Source organism: Penicillium waksmanii (assembly GCF_028829765.1).
Source record: "Penicillium waksmanii strain IBT 27052 chromosome Unknown utg000007l:1.0-4314555.0:1.0-4317578.0, whole genome shotgun sequence".
Lineage (NCBI taxonomy): Eukaryota > Fungi > Ascomycota > Eurotiomycetes > Eurotiales > Aspergillaceae > Penicillium > Penicillium waksmanii.
The window spans coordinates 1,122,453-1,140,594 of NW_026643253.1; the positions used below are offsets into that span (position 1 = coordinate 1,122,453).

General features: G+C 51.4%; 8 protein-coding genes across 8 annotated transcripts; 4 read left to right on the top strand and 4 right to left on the bottom strand.

Annotated features, from left to right (window-relative positions):
- Positions 1-761: 761 nt before the first annotated feature.
- Positions 762-1,169, bottom strand: N7481_007271 (uncharacterized protein; the record flags this gene model as incomplete). The annotated part of the gene is made up of 1 exon (XM_057266490.1): positions 762-1,169. One exon carries the CDS (start codon positions 1,167-1,169, stop codon positions 762-764), a length of 408 nt encoding a protein of 135 aa, XP_057120691.1.
- A 679-nt stretch (positions 1,170-1,848) lies between these two features.
- Positions 1,849-2,977, bottom strand: N7481_007272 (uncharacterized protein; the record flags this gene model as incomplete). The annotated part of the gene is made up of 2 exons (XM_057266491.1): positions 1,849-2,329; positions 2,451-2,977. The coding sequence occupies 2 exons, from the start codon at positions 2,975-2,977 to the stop codon at positions 1,849-1,851; spliced, it is 1,008 nt and encodes a 335-aa protein (XP_057120692.1).
- An 881-nt stretch (positions 2,978-3,858) lies between these two features.
- On the top strand, positions 3,859-5,113 carry N7481_007273 (putative Ras family GTPase (Rab4b); the record flags this gene model as incomplete). Its single annotated transcript, XM_057266492.1, has 4 exons — positions 3,859-3,918; positions 4,002-4,066; positions 4,127-4,161; positions 4,233-5,113. 4 exons carry the CDS (start codon positions 3,859-3,861, stop codon positions 5,111-5,113), a joined length of 1,041 nt encoding a protein of 346 aa, XP_057120693.1.
- A 514-nt stretch (positions 5,114-5,627) lies between these two features.
- Positions 5,628-6,940, bottom strand: N7481_007274 (NAD(P)-dependent alcohol dehydrogenase; the record flags this gene model as incomplete). The annotated part of the gene is made up of 3 exons (XM_057266493.1): positions 5,628-6,554; positions 6,655-6,777; positions 6,917-6,940. 3 exons carry the CDS (start codon positions 6,938-6,940, stop codon positions 5,628-5,630), a joined length of 1,074 nt encoding a protein of 357 aa, XP_057120694.1.
- Positions 6,941-7,656: 716 nt separating this feature from the next.
- On the top strand, positions 7,657-9,863 carry N7481_007275 (FAD-binding oxidoreductase; the record flags this gene model as incomplete). Its single annotated transcript, XM_057266494.1, has 4 exons — positions 7,657-8,032; positions 8,159-9,433; positions 9,522-9,697; positions 9,771-9,863. 4 exons carry the CDS (start codon positions 7,657-7,659, stop codon positions 9,861-9,863), a joined length of 1,920 nt encoding a protein of 639 aa, XP_057120695.1.
- A 48-nt stretch (positions 9,864-9,911) lies between these two features.
- N7481_007276 (Het-C domain-containing protein) lies at positions 9,912-13,055 on the bottom strand (the record flags this gene model as incomplete). The annotated part of the gene is made up of 3 exons (XM_057266495.1): positions 9,912-10,149; positions 10,209-12,632; positions 12,724-13,055. The coding sequence occupies 3 exons, from the start codon at positions 13,053-13,055 to the stop codon at positions 9,912-9,914; spliced, it is 2,994 nt and encodes a 997-aa protein (XP_057120696.1).
- Positions 13,056-14,079: 1,024 nt separating this feature from the next.
- N7481_007277 (uncharacterized protein) lies at positions 14,080-15,489 on the top strand (the record flags this gene model as incomplete). The annotated part of the gene is made up of 1 exon (XM_057266496.1): positions 14,080-15,489. One exon carries the CDS (start codon positions 14,080-14,082, stop codon positions 15,487-15,489), a length of 1,410 nt encoding a protein of 469 aa, XP_057120697.1.
- A 513-nt stretch (positions 15,490-16,002) lies between these two features.
- N7481_007278 (Clr5 domain-containing protein) lies at positions 16,003-18,025 on the top strand (the record flags this gene model as incomplete). Its single annotated transcript, XM_057266497.1, has 2 exons — positions 16,003-16,118; positions 16,228-18,025. The coding sequence occupies 2 exons, from the start codon at positions 16,003-16,005 to the stop codon at positions 18,023-18,025; spliced, it is 1,914 nt and encodes a 637-aa protein (XP_057120698.1).
- Between the last annotated feature and the right edge of the window lie 117 nt (positions 18,026-18,142).

Below are 18,142 nucleotides of genomic sequence, written 5' to 3' on the forward strand. Positions count from 1 at the left end.
CAACACTGTTCAAAACAAGGATGATCTGCAACCTAGCTTATCTGGACTAGGCCGTTTCACTATTGTCTTGGTGTTAGGGGTTGAGATAGTTTCTGTGTGTAAAGCATGGAAGCCAATTTCGAATGTTGCTGTACATCTGCCCGGAGTACAAACATACATTCATTACAATGTACAGAGATGTCGGCCTCGAGTGAATCAGATATCAAACAGAACCCAACCCATTCATTAAAAACAATTAAAGAATAGATTAAGCAATAGATATTCTTGGAAGGAATAAATAAATGTGGATTTCTTGAAAGAAAGATAAGGTAAGATAGTAGAAGGGTATTGGCATCAAAAAGGGGGGGTCGGAGAACACATCAAGGAGAATATTAGAATATTCACGTGGTCATCGAGGATAAAAAAAGGCGTATGTGGAAAAGAATATGTATGGAAGAAGTAGAAGAGCCGGACCGTGAAAGAGTAAATGTGATCAAATCAGAAGAAGAAAATCGGCCCGGCCAGGGGAGAAAAGAAGTTCGGTTCACAAAAACATGGGAGAATTTGAGATGTGGGTAGGGTGTGGACAATCAAGGATGATTTGTTGCCGTTCTGAACTGAATTGAACTGAACAGCACCCCGGCTGTCCATTCCATTTCATCCAGCGTCTGGTTTGGGATCTTCAAGATCCGCGATCACGATCACGATCCATTTGCGCGTCACGTACTTCCAATTCGAGCCCAATGCGACTCAATGCCGAGACAAGCCCATGGTGATGGCATTTAAACCATCAAAAAACCAGCAACAGCCATAACACCAGCCATAGCGCCAGAAACCTGGAGCGAGGCAGCACCGCTAGCGGGAGCGGAAGTCGAAGCAGGCGCAGCTCCAGTCTCGGTGTTAGGCTTGACGGGAACAGCAGTAGACTTGACCAGTGGAGTCGAGGAGCTAGGAGTGCGACTGAAGCTGACACTAGCGCTCGAGGAGAGAGGAGTGCTAGTGGGTGTGGGAGTGCTGGTCGAGCTGGGAGTCACGGTTGAGGTTGGGGTCGGGGTGGGAGTCACGTAGCCCGAGTGAACTAGGGTGAGGGTTTGGGTGACGCAGGAAGGAGTTGCGGCTGCTGCCTCTGCGGCGATGGCGACGGGGGCCAGGGCTGTGGCTAGCAGGATGAGGGACTTTGCGAAGTGCATTGTGTTGTTGTTGTGGGGTTGTTTAGATTGGTGAGAGTTGGGTATAGATTGGAGTATAGGGTTGGTTTCGTAGAGATTAAATGTAAAGAGTGAATGGAGCTGGAAAGGAATGCGACAGCCCGTGTCTGGGTGAAACGAATGGCACTGCTTCGAAAAGTCAGGAGAGTTGTGGGAGAGAAGAGAAGAAGGTTACCCTTTGACACGGGAGAAGTGGGAAATGAAGGCCCAGTGTTTAGGGGGGGGGCTTTTTCTGTTTGGGTTTAGCTTGATACGTAACCGCGCGACGGGCGGAATGTGAAGTTGGTTGTAGTGGAGTGCAATTACAGAATTTTAATTATTGATTTAATAATTATTGCAGAGATTAGGGTAATAGAATATATTAAAGCAATGCTCAAGCTATGTATATAGAGTCGCGGCATTGTTCAGCATCATTAAGCATCGGGGTATCTAAAAAATACAGAGACATCCAGCCCAGTCATGTCAAGTCAAGTCAAGTCATATCGTGCCGCCAGCAATCTTGGCATGCCCCAGCAAAGCAGCCAAGAGCAATGAACAAGCCTAGTGAGGAAAGAGAAGCAATTTTTTTACTCTTCAGAAGAAAACAGCAAGGGAAAGTGCGCTCATGCGCTGAAGGGCTCTCGAGGCCGAGGCGAGGTCGAGTCGAGTCGATTCGAGTCGTTTAGATCATCGAAACAGTAGCAGCCACAATGGCAAAAGTCAACCAGTATCCACTAGCGTGCATAAGGGTCATAACCGCGGGCGAAGCCCCCGACGAAGACCCATCATCCGCAGTAGTCCCGTTGGCAAGGGTACCGTTAATATAAATCTTCTCGGTACCGTTGACAGTCACAACGCGCACGTTGGTGGAGTTCTTCGGCTCGGTGCCGTTGAAGAGGGACTCGTAGTAGGTGCTATTGTTGTTATCGTCGCATCCGCACTCCTGGTGCTCTTCGCACAGACAAACCACGGGGATGGTGTCGTTATGGTTGCTGGTATTGTTGACGTAGTGGTATGGGTGTGAGTAGGGATACGCATAGGCACCGTATAGCCAGATTCCTGGGAAGAAGGCCAGTGCTGCTACGGGTAGGAGGAATGGAGTTACTCCTAGAGGTGAGGCTCGACCTGCTGAGTAGGGAGTGCGCGCGCCACCGGAGTAGTACCTGTGGGGATCAGTTAGCTTCTGGTGGCGTTCTTCGTATGGGTATGGGGTGTAGGTGGATGAGGGGGAACTGTCCAGATCCGGGACTATGTAAAGTCCACGGTCAGGATGAGGGAGAGTACCCTGCGTGTGAGGGACGAGAGCCAGAGCCACGAGGGGAAGTTGAACCGGAGGAATGTCCACCACTAGAATGGCCGACGGTGTTGTGTGAATGGGAATGGGAATCGGACGAGCCATAAGACGAGCCATAAGAATCGGATGAACCATACCTTCCACCGCCATACGACGGGGAGACGCCAGAGCCACCGCCGGAAGAGCCGCCTCGATTGCTACCAGAACTGGTACTGCCACTGCCACTGGAACCACTGCTGCCACTGGAGCTGCTACCTGATCGACCACCACTGCTGCCACCACTGCTGCCACCACTGCTGGAGCCAGAGCTGGAGCCAGAACTGGAGCTAGAGCCGGAACTGGAACTGGAGCCACCGCGACCACCACCTCCACCGCCGCGTCGCTTTTCTAGATCGATGTATTCATGGTCGGCGGGGAGAATAGTATCACGTAGACTGATGTCGAGGTGGGGAATCGACAAAGAAGTGACACCGGTGGAGCCCAGTAGGAGGAGAGAGGTTGCCCAGGCCAACTTCATGGTGTAAACAGTGAAGTGTGAAACTCGTGTGAAGTTGAAGTTGAAGTTGAAGTTGAAGTTGAAGTTGAGATGGATGCGACAGTGGTTGAAGGTGAGTGTAGATAGATGCAGGGATTTGCTAGGTGCAGAGAGGAAAAAGCAAGTTCAAGTTCTTTAAAAGAGAAAGAGAAAAGATGACGAGAAAAGGCTCGGCACAGCCCCCGGAGGGCCAGGGACCCTGAGTTTACCCTGAACTTTACCCTGAACGAGAACGAGCGGAGCCCATTACATTCTCCCGCCGCCACGTCAAGGAGCTTGTACGAGTCAGAGTTCCAGAATACTACCTTTTCCAGAGTTTGAGCGTCAGAATGACTTCATGCGAGGGTGCCTCAGGTAGTGCCTTAGGTGGCGATGGCCCCCAAACAATACGAGAGGGTTCCTTGGAGAAAGAATCACAGAGCGGAGAGTGGAGAGTGGCGTATAGCGTATAGCGTAGAAGTGAATGGATCAATAGGATGTTTGATACAAGGAGTACTCCTGCTTATCCACATCCACTAATCCTTTAAGAAAAGCGCCCAGCAAGGCGCAGTTGGCACTCACAGCCTCATAGCTTATTTATTACTAACAGAGTGACCATTTGTCATTATTTTTTATTATTTTATTATTTTATTATTTTATTCTATATTTTATGCCTTGGATAATTATTCAAATAATACTCTACCTCATACTACTAGCTATACTCCGTACTCAATACTCAATACTCAATAGTTGTACTCGTACTATTAGAAACTAGTCACTCGTAGTGGTAGTCCCCCAATACTAAGAAAGATAAGGACGTGCACTGCCTCGGGACTTTCTCTTCGACTTCCACTCGACTTCCTCTTTCATCCACCTCCGCGGCAATGCGTCCTCGAGGTCTGTCTACATCCTCCTCGGTCTCCTCCGTTCCTGATCAGGATCAGGTATGTACACTCTTGCGCCTTGTGCCCTCCTATCCGGTTCCCCCGGCCCCCCTTACCCCCGCTCCGCGCTGATCATTTTCCAGGAACTGGGGAGCATGTACGATTACCTCGCCAAAATCATTCTACTCGGTCCCAGTGGTGCCGGCAAGTACGTTGCACAAATGGATCCATTCTCTGCCATGCGCATGTGCTAACTTCCGATTCACAGATCTTGTGTACTACACCGATTCGTCAAGAATGAATGTAAGCACCCCAGGGCCCCCGCCATTCCATTCCACCTCACCCATCGCTAATATATCCCCACCACGTTCCAGGGCGCATCCTCTCCTCGCAAACCATCGGAGTCGAATTCGCCTCCCGAATAGTCAAACTAGGCACTGGCTCCAGACGAAGACGAATCAAGCTCCAACTCTGGGATACCGCTGGCACCGAACGATTCCGATCAGTCTCCCGATCCTATTACCGCGGCGCAGCGGGCGCTATTCTCATCTACGATGTATCCTCCTACGCCTCCTTCGCTGCGCTCCCGACTTTCCTCATGGATGCTCGCGCCCTCGCCTCCCCGAACTTGACCGTCCTACTAGCCGGTAACAAGGCCGACCTAGCCGACACAAACGCGACAACTTCAGACTTTCCGGACGAAATGCGCCCGCCGCCAACTCCGTCCAGCACTACCTCGAGCAAGCAGTCCTTTATGCCCTTCGATATAGGCGTAGGCGGAGGATCGAGCTCGATCCGCTCAACGAGTCAGATCAACGCTGGTACAAGATTGACTGCTACCTTTGCGGAGGGGAGAGACGTGAGCAGCGAGGATACGTCGCGGTGGGCGGCTCAGTCTAATATACCCGTGGCGGTGGAGGTCTCTGCCTTAACGGGGGAGGGTGTTGAGGAGATATTCCAGCGACTGGCGCGCATCATCTTGACTAAGATTGAATTGGGGGAGATTGATCCTGACGATCCCCAGAGTGGTATTCAATATGGTGATGGTGGGTTATTTGGTCATGGGACGAGTGATGCGTCGAGTATTCGGAGCAGGGCTACACTGGATGATAATTCTTTGCCTCTTCATCGGACGTCGCGGCGGCGAGGGAAGGGGCCTACGCAGGGGCAGGGTTGGATGGGTGGGATGAGAGAATGGGAGGATGTCTTTCGTCTAGGTGGTTCATCATCGCGGAGAAATCAGGGCTGTTGCTAGATGCGATACGATGTGATGCGATCCACCCCATGTGTTTCTTTGGTTGAACCTGCACTGCACTGCATTGCTTTGCATTGTTGTTTTCTTTTCTTTTTTGGTCTCTTCTCCTTCCTTCGGACTTGTCTTTCGTTGAATATTCCTGCACGATACCCCCTATTTTGCACTTTCGTTCATTATTGTTCTGCAGATACGTCGTCATATTACCCTAGTCTCTCAGAGGGTGGAATTGGTTTAGTTGAGTTACTTTACTCGGGGATTGAGTTTGAGTTTGAGTTCTGATTCGACTCTTTTTCCTTTTTATTTTTATTATTCATTTCGTTTCATTTGATTTCATTTGATTTTAATGTTTTTGTTGTCTTCTCTCGCTTCCAACCGATTCCCAAACACAACTCATCAATCAAATTCTAGACACCATCCCATCCCCATTTTTGAATTCAACCACAAAACACCATTTAAAAACCATCATCATAGGCGACATTATCAAAAAGGACCCGCTCTGTAGGGCACCCCTTCTTTACTCCGCAATACCAGCAATCAAAGTCTTAATCCCCTTACCAGCCTTAACCTCCTTAAAAGCATGCTCAGCCTCCTCAAACTGAACAGTCCCAGTAATCAACTTCTTAACATCAACCTTCCCACTCGCAACAAGTCCAACAGCAAGCTTATAATCACCACTGCCATAGCGGAAACTACCCTTGAGAGTAAGTTCCTTAGAACAGGCCGCCATAATCGGGAACTGGATCTCGCTGCGCCCCATTCCACCCTGGACATACGTGCCTCCATTACGAAGGACGTGAATACCAGTGTGAACGGAAGGTTCGGCACCAGAGGCATCAATGGCAACGTCCGCCCCAGCACCGAGGTTATTCTCCTTCTTCATACGCTCCGCATTCTCGATCGCGGATACCTTTCCTGGCATAAAAGTCGACGTGGTAGCGTAGTTCTTGGCAAAATCAAGACGACTCTGCTGAATATCAACGGCAATAACAGAAGATGCCCCAAACGCAGTCGCAACCGCGCAACAAAGTAATCCAACCGGACCAGCGCCAAATACAACAACGCTCTGACCCGGCGACACGGAAGCCTGGCGCACAATGTGAACAGCTACACTCAGCGGCTCCATAAGAGCGCCTTCTTGCAGCGACAGCGCATCGGGCAACTTGTAGCAGAAATCTTCAGGGAGGGTGTAGTACTTTGCGAGAGTTCCGTCATAGGGTGGGGTTGCTGCGAAAGCCATGTTTTCGCAGAGATTGTATTTGCCGGATTTGCAGGGTTCGCAGCGTCGGCAGGCGATGCCCGGTTCCATTGCGACTCGGTCGCCGACTTTGAGGGATGTTACGGATGATCCGATCTTTGTGATTATGCCGGCGGATTCGTGGCCGAGGACCATGGGCTCTTTTACAACGAAGGAGCCGATTGAGCCGTGTTCCCAGTAGTGGACCTATAGAGGGGGGGGGTTAGCTTGCTTATAAAAGAGATTTGGGGGAAAGATGGCTTCGGCGATATAGGCCGAGGAACACTGATAGGATGTTAATACGTACATCGCTGCCGCAAATACCGGTGTAGCGGACGTTGATGATGACATCGTGGGGGTTCTTGAGCTCGGGGATGGGGCGGTCTTCGAACTTGACCTGGTGAATTCCTTCTAAAACGAAGGAAAGGTTCTGTTGGTTCAATTGAGCTGTTAGTCCGGGTGACCTGTACGAGTATGGCGTTGTGTATTTTCCGGGGAAGAAGGAGAGATGGACGGCGGGGCAAATCTGGGATAGCCCCGCGCTTTGCGTAGCATAGCAGTGTTCATACCTTGGCAGTGGCAGCTGAAGTCATTGTGAATATGGAGGAGAGGAGAATTTTAGGAAGAGGAGGAGATAGAATATAGAATATAGAGAAGAAAAGTCGAGAGAAAAAAGCGAGGAGTCAGGTGGTCTATAAACCGGCAAAATGTGTGAAATGAATTGAACCGAGCTGTAGCTCCCCGCAGTATTAGTACTACTACTACGTAGTGTTAGTAACAAAGCTACTACTAGTAACTAACAGTCGGGCGACCTTCCCCCGGTGGATCCAATTGGGATTTTAACCGTGGGGGGGGCTCTTTACCCGATTTTTGCCTTTTGCCTGGGGGTATTGTCGGTATTGTCGGTATTGTCGGCCGAGTGTGGAGCTGCAGAGACAGAAACAGAAACAGAGACAGACATTTGGTACGGACTCGGAACTACCAAATAGTCTGACCGGTAGAGGATGAGATCATACCTAATAGCAGAGAACTGATTGTAGTTACCACTATGGAGTACTGTCGTAGTTAACTATACTGGTGCTGAGACAGATGATGACAGTACAATTAGCCTATATCGATAGACTCCGAAATACCCATCTATTAACCCAATTCTAGACTTATATCTAGTAAATTACTCTATCTATATCTAATTATATCTAATTATATCTAATTATATCTAACCACTAACTGATCAACTATAAACCTACTACTGTAGGTTAGTTACAATGTGCCATCGCTCCCTCGAAGCACGCCAGGCCTTTCGATGATAATGTCCGTGCTCCGCTCCGCCAAGACCCGGAGCTTCTCCTCTTCCTCTCCTCCTCTTCTCCTCACCTCTTCCTCCTCCACCAGCTCTATTGCAGCCATACTCCCAATGATGGCTCGCACAAATACCCCCGCCCTCCGAGGCGCCCTCCGCAATCTTCGCGCCCGCCCTCTTACACTCCCACAACAGAGACTGTTCGGCGTATCATCTCGCTGCTTAGCCAACGACAAGGACAAGCAGTCGCAACAGCCCTCCTTCAAAAGCCAGCTCTACGAGAGCACCCAGCAACGTCTCAAGCGCGAGCGAGCTGAACAAGAGCGTTTTGCGCAATACCAGCAGACCCAATCTCCTGGCGGTCGCTATGCCGCCCTGATGTTCGGTAAGTCGGAATGATATCCAGTCCCAAACCCTCCGTCAATTTTCTGAGATCCAAAAAAAACCCTCCGCGAACTGCGATTGGAATTGAATTGAATCAAGTAACTAACACCTCCCTTCCCTTCTCCAGCACTGGTATTCTTCTCATCCGGCGCATATTACCTAGGTTCCCTGAAACCCGCCTCTCTCCCCACATCTTCCACAACAACCCTCCAAGACCTCGACGCACCCAGACACAACGTCACCCCCTCAAATCTCCAAGCAGCATGGGTAGACTTTGCCGAAATCCTCGGCAAAGAAAACGTCTCAACAAACGCAGGCGATCTAGAATCCCACTCCGGCTCAGACTGGTCCTCCTACTCCGCCAAAGAAAATGAAAAGCCCTTCCTAATCCTCTACCCCTCCACCACCGAAGAGGTATCCCGCTGCATGAAAATCTGCCACGCCCGTCTCATTCCCGTTACGCCTTACTCGGGTGGAACTAGTCTCGAGGGCCATTTCGCGCCTACTAGAGGTGGGGTTTGTATTGATTTCCGCCGCATGGATCAAATTCTTTCTCTGCATAAGCGGGATTTGGACGTTGTTGTTCAACCGGCGCTTGGATGGGAGGATTTGAATGAGGAACTTGCCAAGGATGGGCTATTTTTCCCTCCGGACCCGGGTCCCGGCGCTATGATTGGTGGTATGGTTGGTACGGGGTGTAGTGGGACGAATGCGTACCGATACGGAACGATGCGCGAGTGGGTTCTTAGTTTGACGGTCGTCCTTGCTGATGGAACTGTTATTAAGACGAGGCAGCGTCCGCGCAAGTCGAGCGCTGGTTATGATTTGACGAGGCTTTTTATTGGGTCCGAGGGAACTCTTGGTCTTGTTACTGAGGCTACGCTGAAATTAACCGTTAAGCCACAGAGCACGAATGTCGCTGTTGCGTCTTTCGGAAGTATCGCCAACGCGGCTGAGTGCGTTACTAGTGTTGTTGAGGCCGGTATCCCCGTTGCTGGCGTGGAAATTCTGGACGATGTCCAGATGAAGTGTATCAATGCTAGTCAGAGTACTAGTCGGCAGTGGAAGGAGTCGCCGACTATCTTTTTCAAGTTTACTGGTACCCCCGCCGCGGTGAAGGAGCAGATTGGTATGGTGCAGAAACTTGCGAACAAGGCTTCTGGAAAATCGTTCGAATTTGCCAAGGGTGAGGAGGAAATGACCGAACTTTGGAGTGCGAGGAAGGAGGCCTTGTGGAGTGTTATGGCTATGCGACGTGGTGCTGATGATCATGTTTGGACGACGGATGTCGCGGTGCCGATGAGTAAGTTGCCTGATATCATTGAGGCGACGAAGGCCGATATGACGGAGAGTGGTCTTTTGGCTGGTATTTGTGGTCATGTTGGTGATGGGAACTTCCACGGTAAGTCTTCCCTAGGATGGCAGCAGGCTTGCGTTGCAATGCATTACAATCCCTTTTACCGTGTGATTCTGATTCTGACACTCTACAGCTATCATCTTATTTAATGATGGCGAGAAGGATGTTGCCGAGGGCGTCGTTCACCGCATGGTGAAACGTGCCGTGGAGATGGAGGGAACCGTGACAGGTGAACACGGCGTCGGTCTCGTGAAGCGGGATTATCTTGCCCATGAGCTGGGTGAGACTACAGTTGATGCCATGCGCCGGGTAAGTTTGAAAAATCTCAATCTTTTACCTATTTCTACCTATTCACGGATGACGACTAACACACAAACTTTAGTTAAAATTGGCTTATGATCCTCTGCGTCTGCTCAATTGTGACAAGGTCGTTCGAATTGAACAGCCCGCGCCTGGCGAGATCAAGAAATGGTAATTGACACCAAAGAAAAAGCACATAAACCCGAATTGAAAAGCTTCCCACTTAATCCGATCCCGAGCCAGAGCCACGGCGGTGGTGGTGATGGTGGTGACGCTTGCGAGAGTCGCTACGGCTACGAGAGCGAGAGCGAGAGCCACCGGATCCTCGAGGTCGACGCTCGACGACCTCGACACCTCCACGACTGCCGCCACCGTAGCTCTCTTGCTGGGACTGATAAGCGGGTCTTCCGTATTCATCGTTGCCGCGCTGTCCCTGTCCACCATAGCCAGACGATGAATCCCTGTATTAAACTATATTAGCATTGAATTTGTCTATAATGTCAATACATCTGACACTTACTGCTCATATCCTCCACGGCTGTAGGAACTCTGTTGCACAGACTCATAGGTCGGCTGAGGGGAGTACTCATGGCGTGTTTCGGTACGCTGGTATTCGGTACGAGAACCGCCGTAAGTCTGTCGGCTTTCCTCTTGGTAGATGCTGCTGTTACCAGATGCAGACTGGTGGTATTCCTCGCGGTGGTAGTTTTGAGGGGCGGGTGGGTAATCGTTGCGACGGACTGGTTGCTCGTTGTAGGAGTCACGTCCAGAAGCGCCGTAGGAATCACCACCAGCGCCACCATAGGAAGCGCCAGAACCACCGTAGGCAGCTCCACCACCGCTGTAGGAAGCTCCATCACCACCGTAGGAAGCTCCACCACCACCGTAGGAAGCTCCACCACCGCCGTAGGAAGCTCCACCACCACCGTAGGAGGCACCGCCAGAGCCACCGTAAGAAGCACCACCACCATAGGAAGCACCGCTAGAACCACCGTAGGACGGGGCCTCACTTTGATATCCACCAGTCTCCGGACGACGCGAAGAGTAATCATCACGACTACTAGGCTGCTGGCCATAAGAAGGAGTCTGGGTTTCGCTTTGGTACTCAGAACGTCCATAGCGCGATGGAGCCTCGCCGTAAGATTGCTGCTCGTGACGCTCCTCGCGTCTAGGAGACTGATGACGCTGGGGCTTGTGACGTTGGCGACGCTCACGCTCCTCATCACTATCGCCGGAGTCGTCCTTGCGAGGCTTGGGGCGATGGTGTCGTTCTTTCTTCTCGTCATCGCTGTCGTCCTTGTTTCGGCGCGGCTTAGGACTGCTCTTTCGCTCGTCCGAACCACCACCATCGAGAACCATGGAGCCTATTCCACCCACAAGGCCACCGACCAGGCCACCAAGGGCACCGCCCCCGACGGCCTCGGAAGCAACCTTTTCCAGGCCGGAATCGTTCTTATATTGGCGGCCCTGGCCCTGGCTGTGGCCGCTGCCGCTACCGCTTCCGCCAGATTGCTTCTTTCCAGGTAAGGCAATAGGCTTACCGCAGCCATGTCCGCAATCTTCAACGCCCTCTTTGTGGTTACGGCCATGGAGAACGCCGTCTCGGCTCAATTGGTCGCGAAGAGAGCCACGCTCTCTTTCGCTGTGCTCGCCCCACCATTGCTCTACCGTGGAGAACATGATTTGACGCATCTCGTTGGCGCCGTCGTCTCCATATTCGCGGAGAGCGGGGTGGTGGAAGACTCCAGTGATGATTCTCGTCAGGGTTCGATCGACGTCGGCGTTCTCATCGTCCCAGCACTGCATCAGCTGGGGAACAGCCCACTTCACCACGCTGGATGCAATTCGACCAGCGGGCTCATTGAGGAGGTTGGAAAAGTGGTCCTTGGAGAGCATGGAATGGGTGGGGTTGGAAGAGGAGTCGTCGTTGAAGACGATGTGTTGCTGCTCCCGACTGCTCTGGATGACTTCCGAAGAGCCAGTTTCCAGCTCGGCCTTGACTTGTTTGATGATGGGGAGAACGTAGGGTGCTAGCACGGAGAAGACGAAGACGGTGATTTGGTCCTGAACTTGTTCAATAAGGTCTGGGAGAACTGGGATCTTCTCAATAGCCTCGTTGATGCCCTTTAGCAGCTGGTCGTGCCACTCGAGAACAGGGTAGATTTGCTTCTGAACATCGTCAAGATAGCGGGTCCATTCCTCTGGTTCACGAGGGCTGATGTTTTGATTGTTCTGTCGCTGATCATCCGCCTTGGCCTTGAAATCGTCCATTTTACCAGCTTCGTCATCGGTGTCGCCAATCAATCCGCTCGGAATTTTGCTAAGCAGGTCCTGCAGGAGGCTAGGGCTATCACCCTCTGACTGGGAGATGACACCTTCCAAGTTCTGGAGTTCCGACTGCTTGGTCTTATCAGACAGCTCACCGAGCACGGAGTGGAAGAAGTCCACACCGCCGAAAGTACCGGTCACAATAGGATACACCGGGTTGCGGGCACCACGGATCTGGACCTTGGTGTTGCGACCCACATGAGGGAAGACATCCCTTTCACCGAGCTCGAGAAGACTCAGTTCGGTATAGTTTGAGTGCGCAGCATAGTCCTCCAGGCAGTGCAGACCGGTACCCAGTAAGCGAAGAGCCTCGTGGAGATCTTCATCATTGCGAGAGCGAGCATAACGACGACCCAGCTGGATAGATTTGCCCAGAACACGGCGAATCAGCTCGGCCGAGGTATCGATACCCATGTCCTCGGAGGCAATGTAGTTCTTCAAACCGGTGCGTTCGTCAATGGAAAGTTCGCGGCGTTCGTCGATTGGACCACGAAGGCGGCGATCGTAGCGTCGGGCATCATCACCCTCAGCATATCCTTGGGGGTTATCGATGTGTTCGGTGGGTTGGTAGCAACCCAGTCGCTCGGTGGTGACTTCGAACTCGCGGGTGCCATAGCTATCAGCAAATTAGCCAACGTTTCTAGAGTGGGTGGTAGAGTAATGGTAGATTGCCCGCAGGGCCGTTGATGATGGAAAGTTAAACTTACCCAAAGCTCATGAAACCCAAGACCCAGATAAGGATCCGAATGGCCTCGGCACTGACGTACTTGACAGTGCCCACATCAACAGCCTGACTGTAGTCACGAAGCCAGTTACCAAAGTAAACACGCTTGACATCAAGCTTGCCGAACTTGCGGCCACCAGCAACACGGGCCAGGACGAGACTCAGAAGGGTATCTTCAATATCTCCATGACGCCAATTCTGACCCTCGATCTTGGATAAAGAAGCGATATTACCGGCACCAAAGGCATAAGCCTGACCGGAGAAAGCAAGAAGAATGAGAAGGGAAAAGCCCCAGCTCGGTAGAGATAAACCCATGGTGTGGGGGTGATGGGAGGGGGCTCAAAAAGATAAGGACAAAGAGATGCAAAATGCAAGGAGGGGCAAGCTCTCAGGAGGTTTAAAAAATGAGGAGCACAACATCCCGCTTGGTTGGTGGGGTTGGGCGTGTTGATGCGCGCTCTTGGCTTCTTGGCTTGGCTACAGCGCGGCGGGGGGAAGAGGGGGCTGTGCTTGGCGGGTCCTTTCCCATCAGCATCGCATCATGCAAGTGGAGATTGCCATGTGTCCAACGCAAGGGAGATGTTGGATGTTGCCGGGGTCCAGGGTATATGTATATGCATGTGTATGTGTATGTGTCTGTGTATGTGTATGCCTATGGTACATTATGTGGTGGTTTCATCTAGCCCTAGGATCAGGGGGGGCTGAAAAGGATGGGATTGTAACATTGCCGGGGTCAATGGGTCAATTGGGTCTGGAGAGGAGAGGAACATAGATATGAATGATTAATTGGATCTATGGGCATCCCATGAGTAGTAGAAGTAGTAGATAAAGATGAGGTCTTAGAGTGGAATGAAGTCCCAATGCAACGGTTGATTCCCCCAAGTTCCTTCCCGCATGCGGCGGTGAGTCTCCCTCAACGAACTTCAGGAGAGCTCGGCCTATTCTTCCCCCCCAAAGATTTTTCTATCTTCTTTAGCCTCCTTATTTTCTTACACACCCCCCTACCCTCCCCCGTTCTCTCTGAACGTGTGACCTTTTGGCAGTAGTGCTTATTCGGACATGCGCCAGCGGAACCCAGACCACCTTCAGCTTCGTGACCTTTTTGCCCCCCCCGCGCTTACGCCTTTGCCCCCGCTCCGTCTTGTCCGATACTTCAGCCCCCAGCGCCAGCGCCAGCACCACCACCACCATTTACGCCCACTAAATCGCTCTTTGCCTGCGCCCCCTACGATCGGAACACCTTTCCATTCCCTTCCACCTCCATTTTCCAAACATCATGCGCAGTGCATCTCATTCTTAAGGCTTCTTTTGTCTCGTGAAGATCGCGGAGGAGATCGCCATGGCTCGTGTAGGCATTCCTTCTGCCCGCGAGCCGGCCTTTCCGGCAAGAAAGGGTAGTCGGCTGTCAACCGATTCAATATCGCGACCGCATTTGAAAATGAAGATGCGCACTGCTTCGAGAACGTCGGGCATGGAGGATCAATGGACTGGTGACGCCGGGCAGGCCCCGTCACCCTTAGATGTAGATGCCTCACGCGAGCCGTCGTCTTTTCCAGAGTACTCCGATTATTCAAATTCGCCCGAATCAAAGAGACAAGGAGGATCCATGCGCTCCACCAATCCCCCAGGGAGGACGCCGATCGACACCGAGTCAGCATGGCACCCCGACTCAACCCTTCTCATGTCATCCTCGGGGTTCAATGATTCCTCTGAGGGGCTGAGGAGCAAGCCCATGAAACCAAAGGTTCATATTAAACCAATGCTTCGGAAAATGTCACGCGATGATGCGCCGTCCACTTCGATCGACCTGTCCCGATCCTCGACTGAGCAAGAGGGACTGGGCATCTACATGAACTTCGAAAGAGATCGCCGTCGCAGTGAATCTCTAACTGGCGTAACCTACCGCAGAACTCCTTCTGGCCTCCACCATAGGTCCACGAGCGGGACATCTCAGCTTTCTTCGGCTACCGGATCGAGTGGAGGTAAGCCAGCCGCGTCGCAATACGTTTATCCATTGCGCCCAACCCCGAGAGCATACACCCCACCATTGAGTCAATCGTACCAGACATCGCCCAATGCTAGCGACGGCGAGGATGATGGCTTAGAGTCGGAATCTCGAACGGAGTCTCGGACACCTTCGGTGATGGAGACCCATCGTACACATCGTGCTTCCTCGGGGCCAATGCCTCGGCTCTCGTTGCAGATCGAAGACGACTCCCTGACTCGTCTTTCTGGGATCTCGCAGACAAATATCTCGAGCCGGCCATCATTTGGTTATTCCCGCGACAATGGAAGCACGTTGGATACGGCGTCTCCCACCTCTCGTCCGTCTCTCGATTTTGTTTTCCGGTCTCGAACGAGGACCAGCACTGATCCGGTCTCTCGGCAAGCCACGGTTCAGGCCGCCAGACAAGCGTTCGAGGCGAAGGAGGCTGCGAAAAATCGACGCCTCGAGAAACAGCAGATAAAGGCCGACGAAAGGCAAACTCGACGCCGTGTGAAGCGTACACAGTCGGCAGGGCCGGGACCGGGACCTGAGTCACCGGCGTTTCAGTCGGGAGAAGAGGTCTCCGAGAAGACTGGGAACACGAACGCAGATGAGCGAGAGCCCCAGCCTAAGACTTTCAAGTCAGAGGGACAGCCATCCGAGTCATGGAAATCGCACTCCAAAAGCACGTGGGTGCTTTTCATGACTTGGCTTCGGACTCGAGTGTTCAAGTTTCGGCGAAAGCTGAAGAAGGTCAATTGATCTCACCCACTTTTTTTTATAAGTTATTGTTTGTCCATAGTTTACTCCGTACCATGAAGCGATCTTCCGTTCTTTTTTCTTGCTTTTGGGAGTCTACTCTTCTATTTTCATTTGGGCATACATGCAGCTGCACGCTGGAGGGTCTGATATTATTGGGAGTTTGGCAATGGCGCATTGATTTTTGGGCTGCGCCTCGTCACATGGAAACAAATTTGAATTGGCGTTTTCTATTACCATCTTTTCCCACTCCCAGTTAGTAACCTGAGAAATAAATCTCGAAAGTAGTCAAGGGGATGAGTGTGTGCCATATTCCTGAGGCACACACAACTTCTGCCATCTCGGCAGAATGTAAGCGGTGAGAGTTGCACCTCTGGCACCTCTGGCATCCCATCTCCCCCCCATCCGCTACGGCGCACAGCAGCGACAACAACCGCCTGATAAGAGCTCCATCATTTCGTGGATCTACACTTTTTCCCCAGGCACACCTCCACCCGGGGGAGTGTCTCCTCAATCATGGTTTATGATTGGGCCGGTAAGCGGGACATCTGCTACCGCATGTACATCCAAGACAAAAAGGCTCTGGAAGAGATCATGGAGTACATGCGAACTGCTTATCAGTTCGCACCAAGGTGAGTATCCCCATCCCGCAGGGTACAGGGTACAGTGTACACTCTAAGTATACTACTCTCCCTGGAACAGTGTCTTTGGTGCTAGCTAACCTTTGTATTCGATTCTCAGCAAACGTGCCTTTCAAACCCAATTCAAACGATGGGGATTTCCTTCGAAGCAAAACCCAGCCCATAAAAATGTCCAGCTCGTCGCACGCGTCAAGGAGTTATGGGAACATAACACGAATCAACGCGATATGCTCCGCATTCTCAACGAGGAGGGCTTTGAGATTAAAGAAAGAGAGTTGATGCGCGTGCGCGCGAAGAATCGCTGGTTACTTCGTGTTCCTAATGGCATGAAATCGCAATTGCAATTGCAAGCGCAATCGAACACGAACACGAACACCACGGCCCAAGATGAAAATGCAAATACAAATGCCCAGCAACAGCCAGAGGAGGATGAAGGCCTTCTCGCTCTACAACAGGAGGTGTACAAGCAAGATACGGATTTTGAAGGCGCCAATAACAACCTTGGGAATACTCTACCACCATCCCAATCAGTAACGCCAATTATGGAAGACCCTTCATCACCCAGAGTCTCAGCAGATGTCGTGGCGAAGCGTAAAGAACGCCTCGACCAGCTGAAATCAGAAAGTGCAGAACGATGGGCTTCGAGGAAACGACGGCGCCGAACGAGAGGGTGGGCAGGAATGCCAGCTGATCCACCGGGACCGCCTAGATTTCCATCCGAGACCACGATTGACGAGAGCAAACAATACCTCAATCTGGATAACGCCATGTATCGCCAAATACGGGATCATTTCCAAGGGATTTGTGAAGAGACGGGCTTTGTTAAAAAGACAGCTGCAGGCCCGGAAAGATGGCAAGCAGCTAAGGACAGATTGATTCAGGAATCGCCGCATCTACAGCAGGTTTTTAATGCCGAGCCTAATCAACGTGATGCGAAGGCGTTGGCCCTGGATGTTGTTTGCACTGATGTGACAAAGAGGATGAGGACACTTGAGCGACGGATGACGATTGCCGAGGCGAAAAATGCTCTGGGCATTAATCCGGAGGAAAGTCGGCAGATACGAAATGCCTTCTATGATACACTTCGTGCGGATCATTTTACGAGCAAGCTCGAAGCTGGTGATGATCACTGGCAGGATTTGAAAACTCAGTGGATTCGGAGTTCGGCACTACTTCAACGAATCCTTGAGCCCGGGCAAGCTGATCCGGGCCATATTATGAAATTGAAGGCGATGGAGGTTCTTTGTCGAGATGTGATGAAACGACTGCGCGATGATCAGACCAAGCGAGATCCGGCGCGGAAAAGGTCTACTCCTCGCAGCAATCGAAATCAGAATCAGAATCAGACATCATCGAATGTCACTGTCACCCCCCACTCCATGGGCAGCATGAATGAGAACGGCATCAGTAATGGGATAAGTACACTCGCCTCACAAGCCCTCGCCAGCGCACCGATAACAGGCCATGATATTGGAGATATGCAAATCGATCCTTCTCTACTGCAAGCTGCAAATGACACTTCGTCATTCACTACGAATCCGCAACATCAACACGAAGCTGTCGGGGGAGGATTCGAATATATGGACCCCATCATCAACGCGAATCTTCTGAATACGCACATTTCGTTTGAAATAAGTCCACAGAGTCACTTACAGGGTCCTCCGCCTAAAAATTGGATTGAGAAACTAGCCACCAGGTCGATGGAGGAGCTCAGGCAGCTTATCTCGGCTAAATACCCTTACGCAATTGTCAGTAAGATTGAAGGCATGGATCGAGATGAACATGGGATTGAACACTTTTTTCCTATTGAAGAGGATCCTGAGTTGGATTCTTATCTGACTCATGTGGCTGGCAATGGTAGGAAGGCTTCGTTTAATCTGACCCTGGGACAAATTTGACCGCGGCTTTGCTGGTGTATCGTAACTACCTACTATCTTTATCTCGATACAATAATTTAATACCCCTATCCAACGAGAGAATAATTGGAACCTTAAAAGACAACTAGCTGTAGGAAC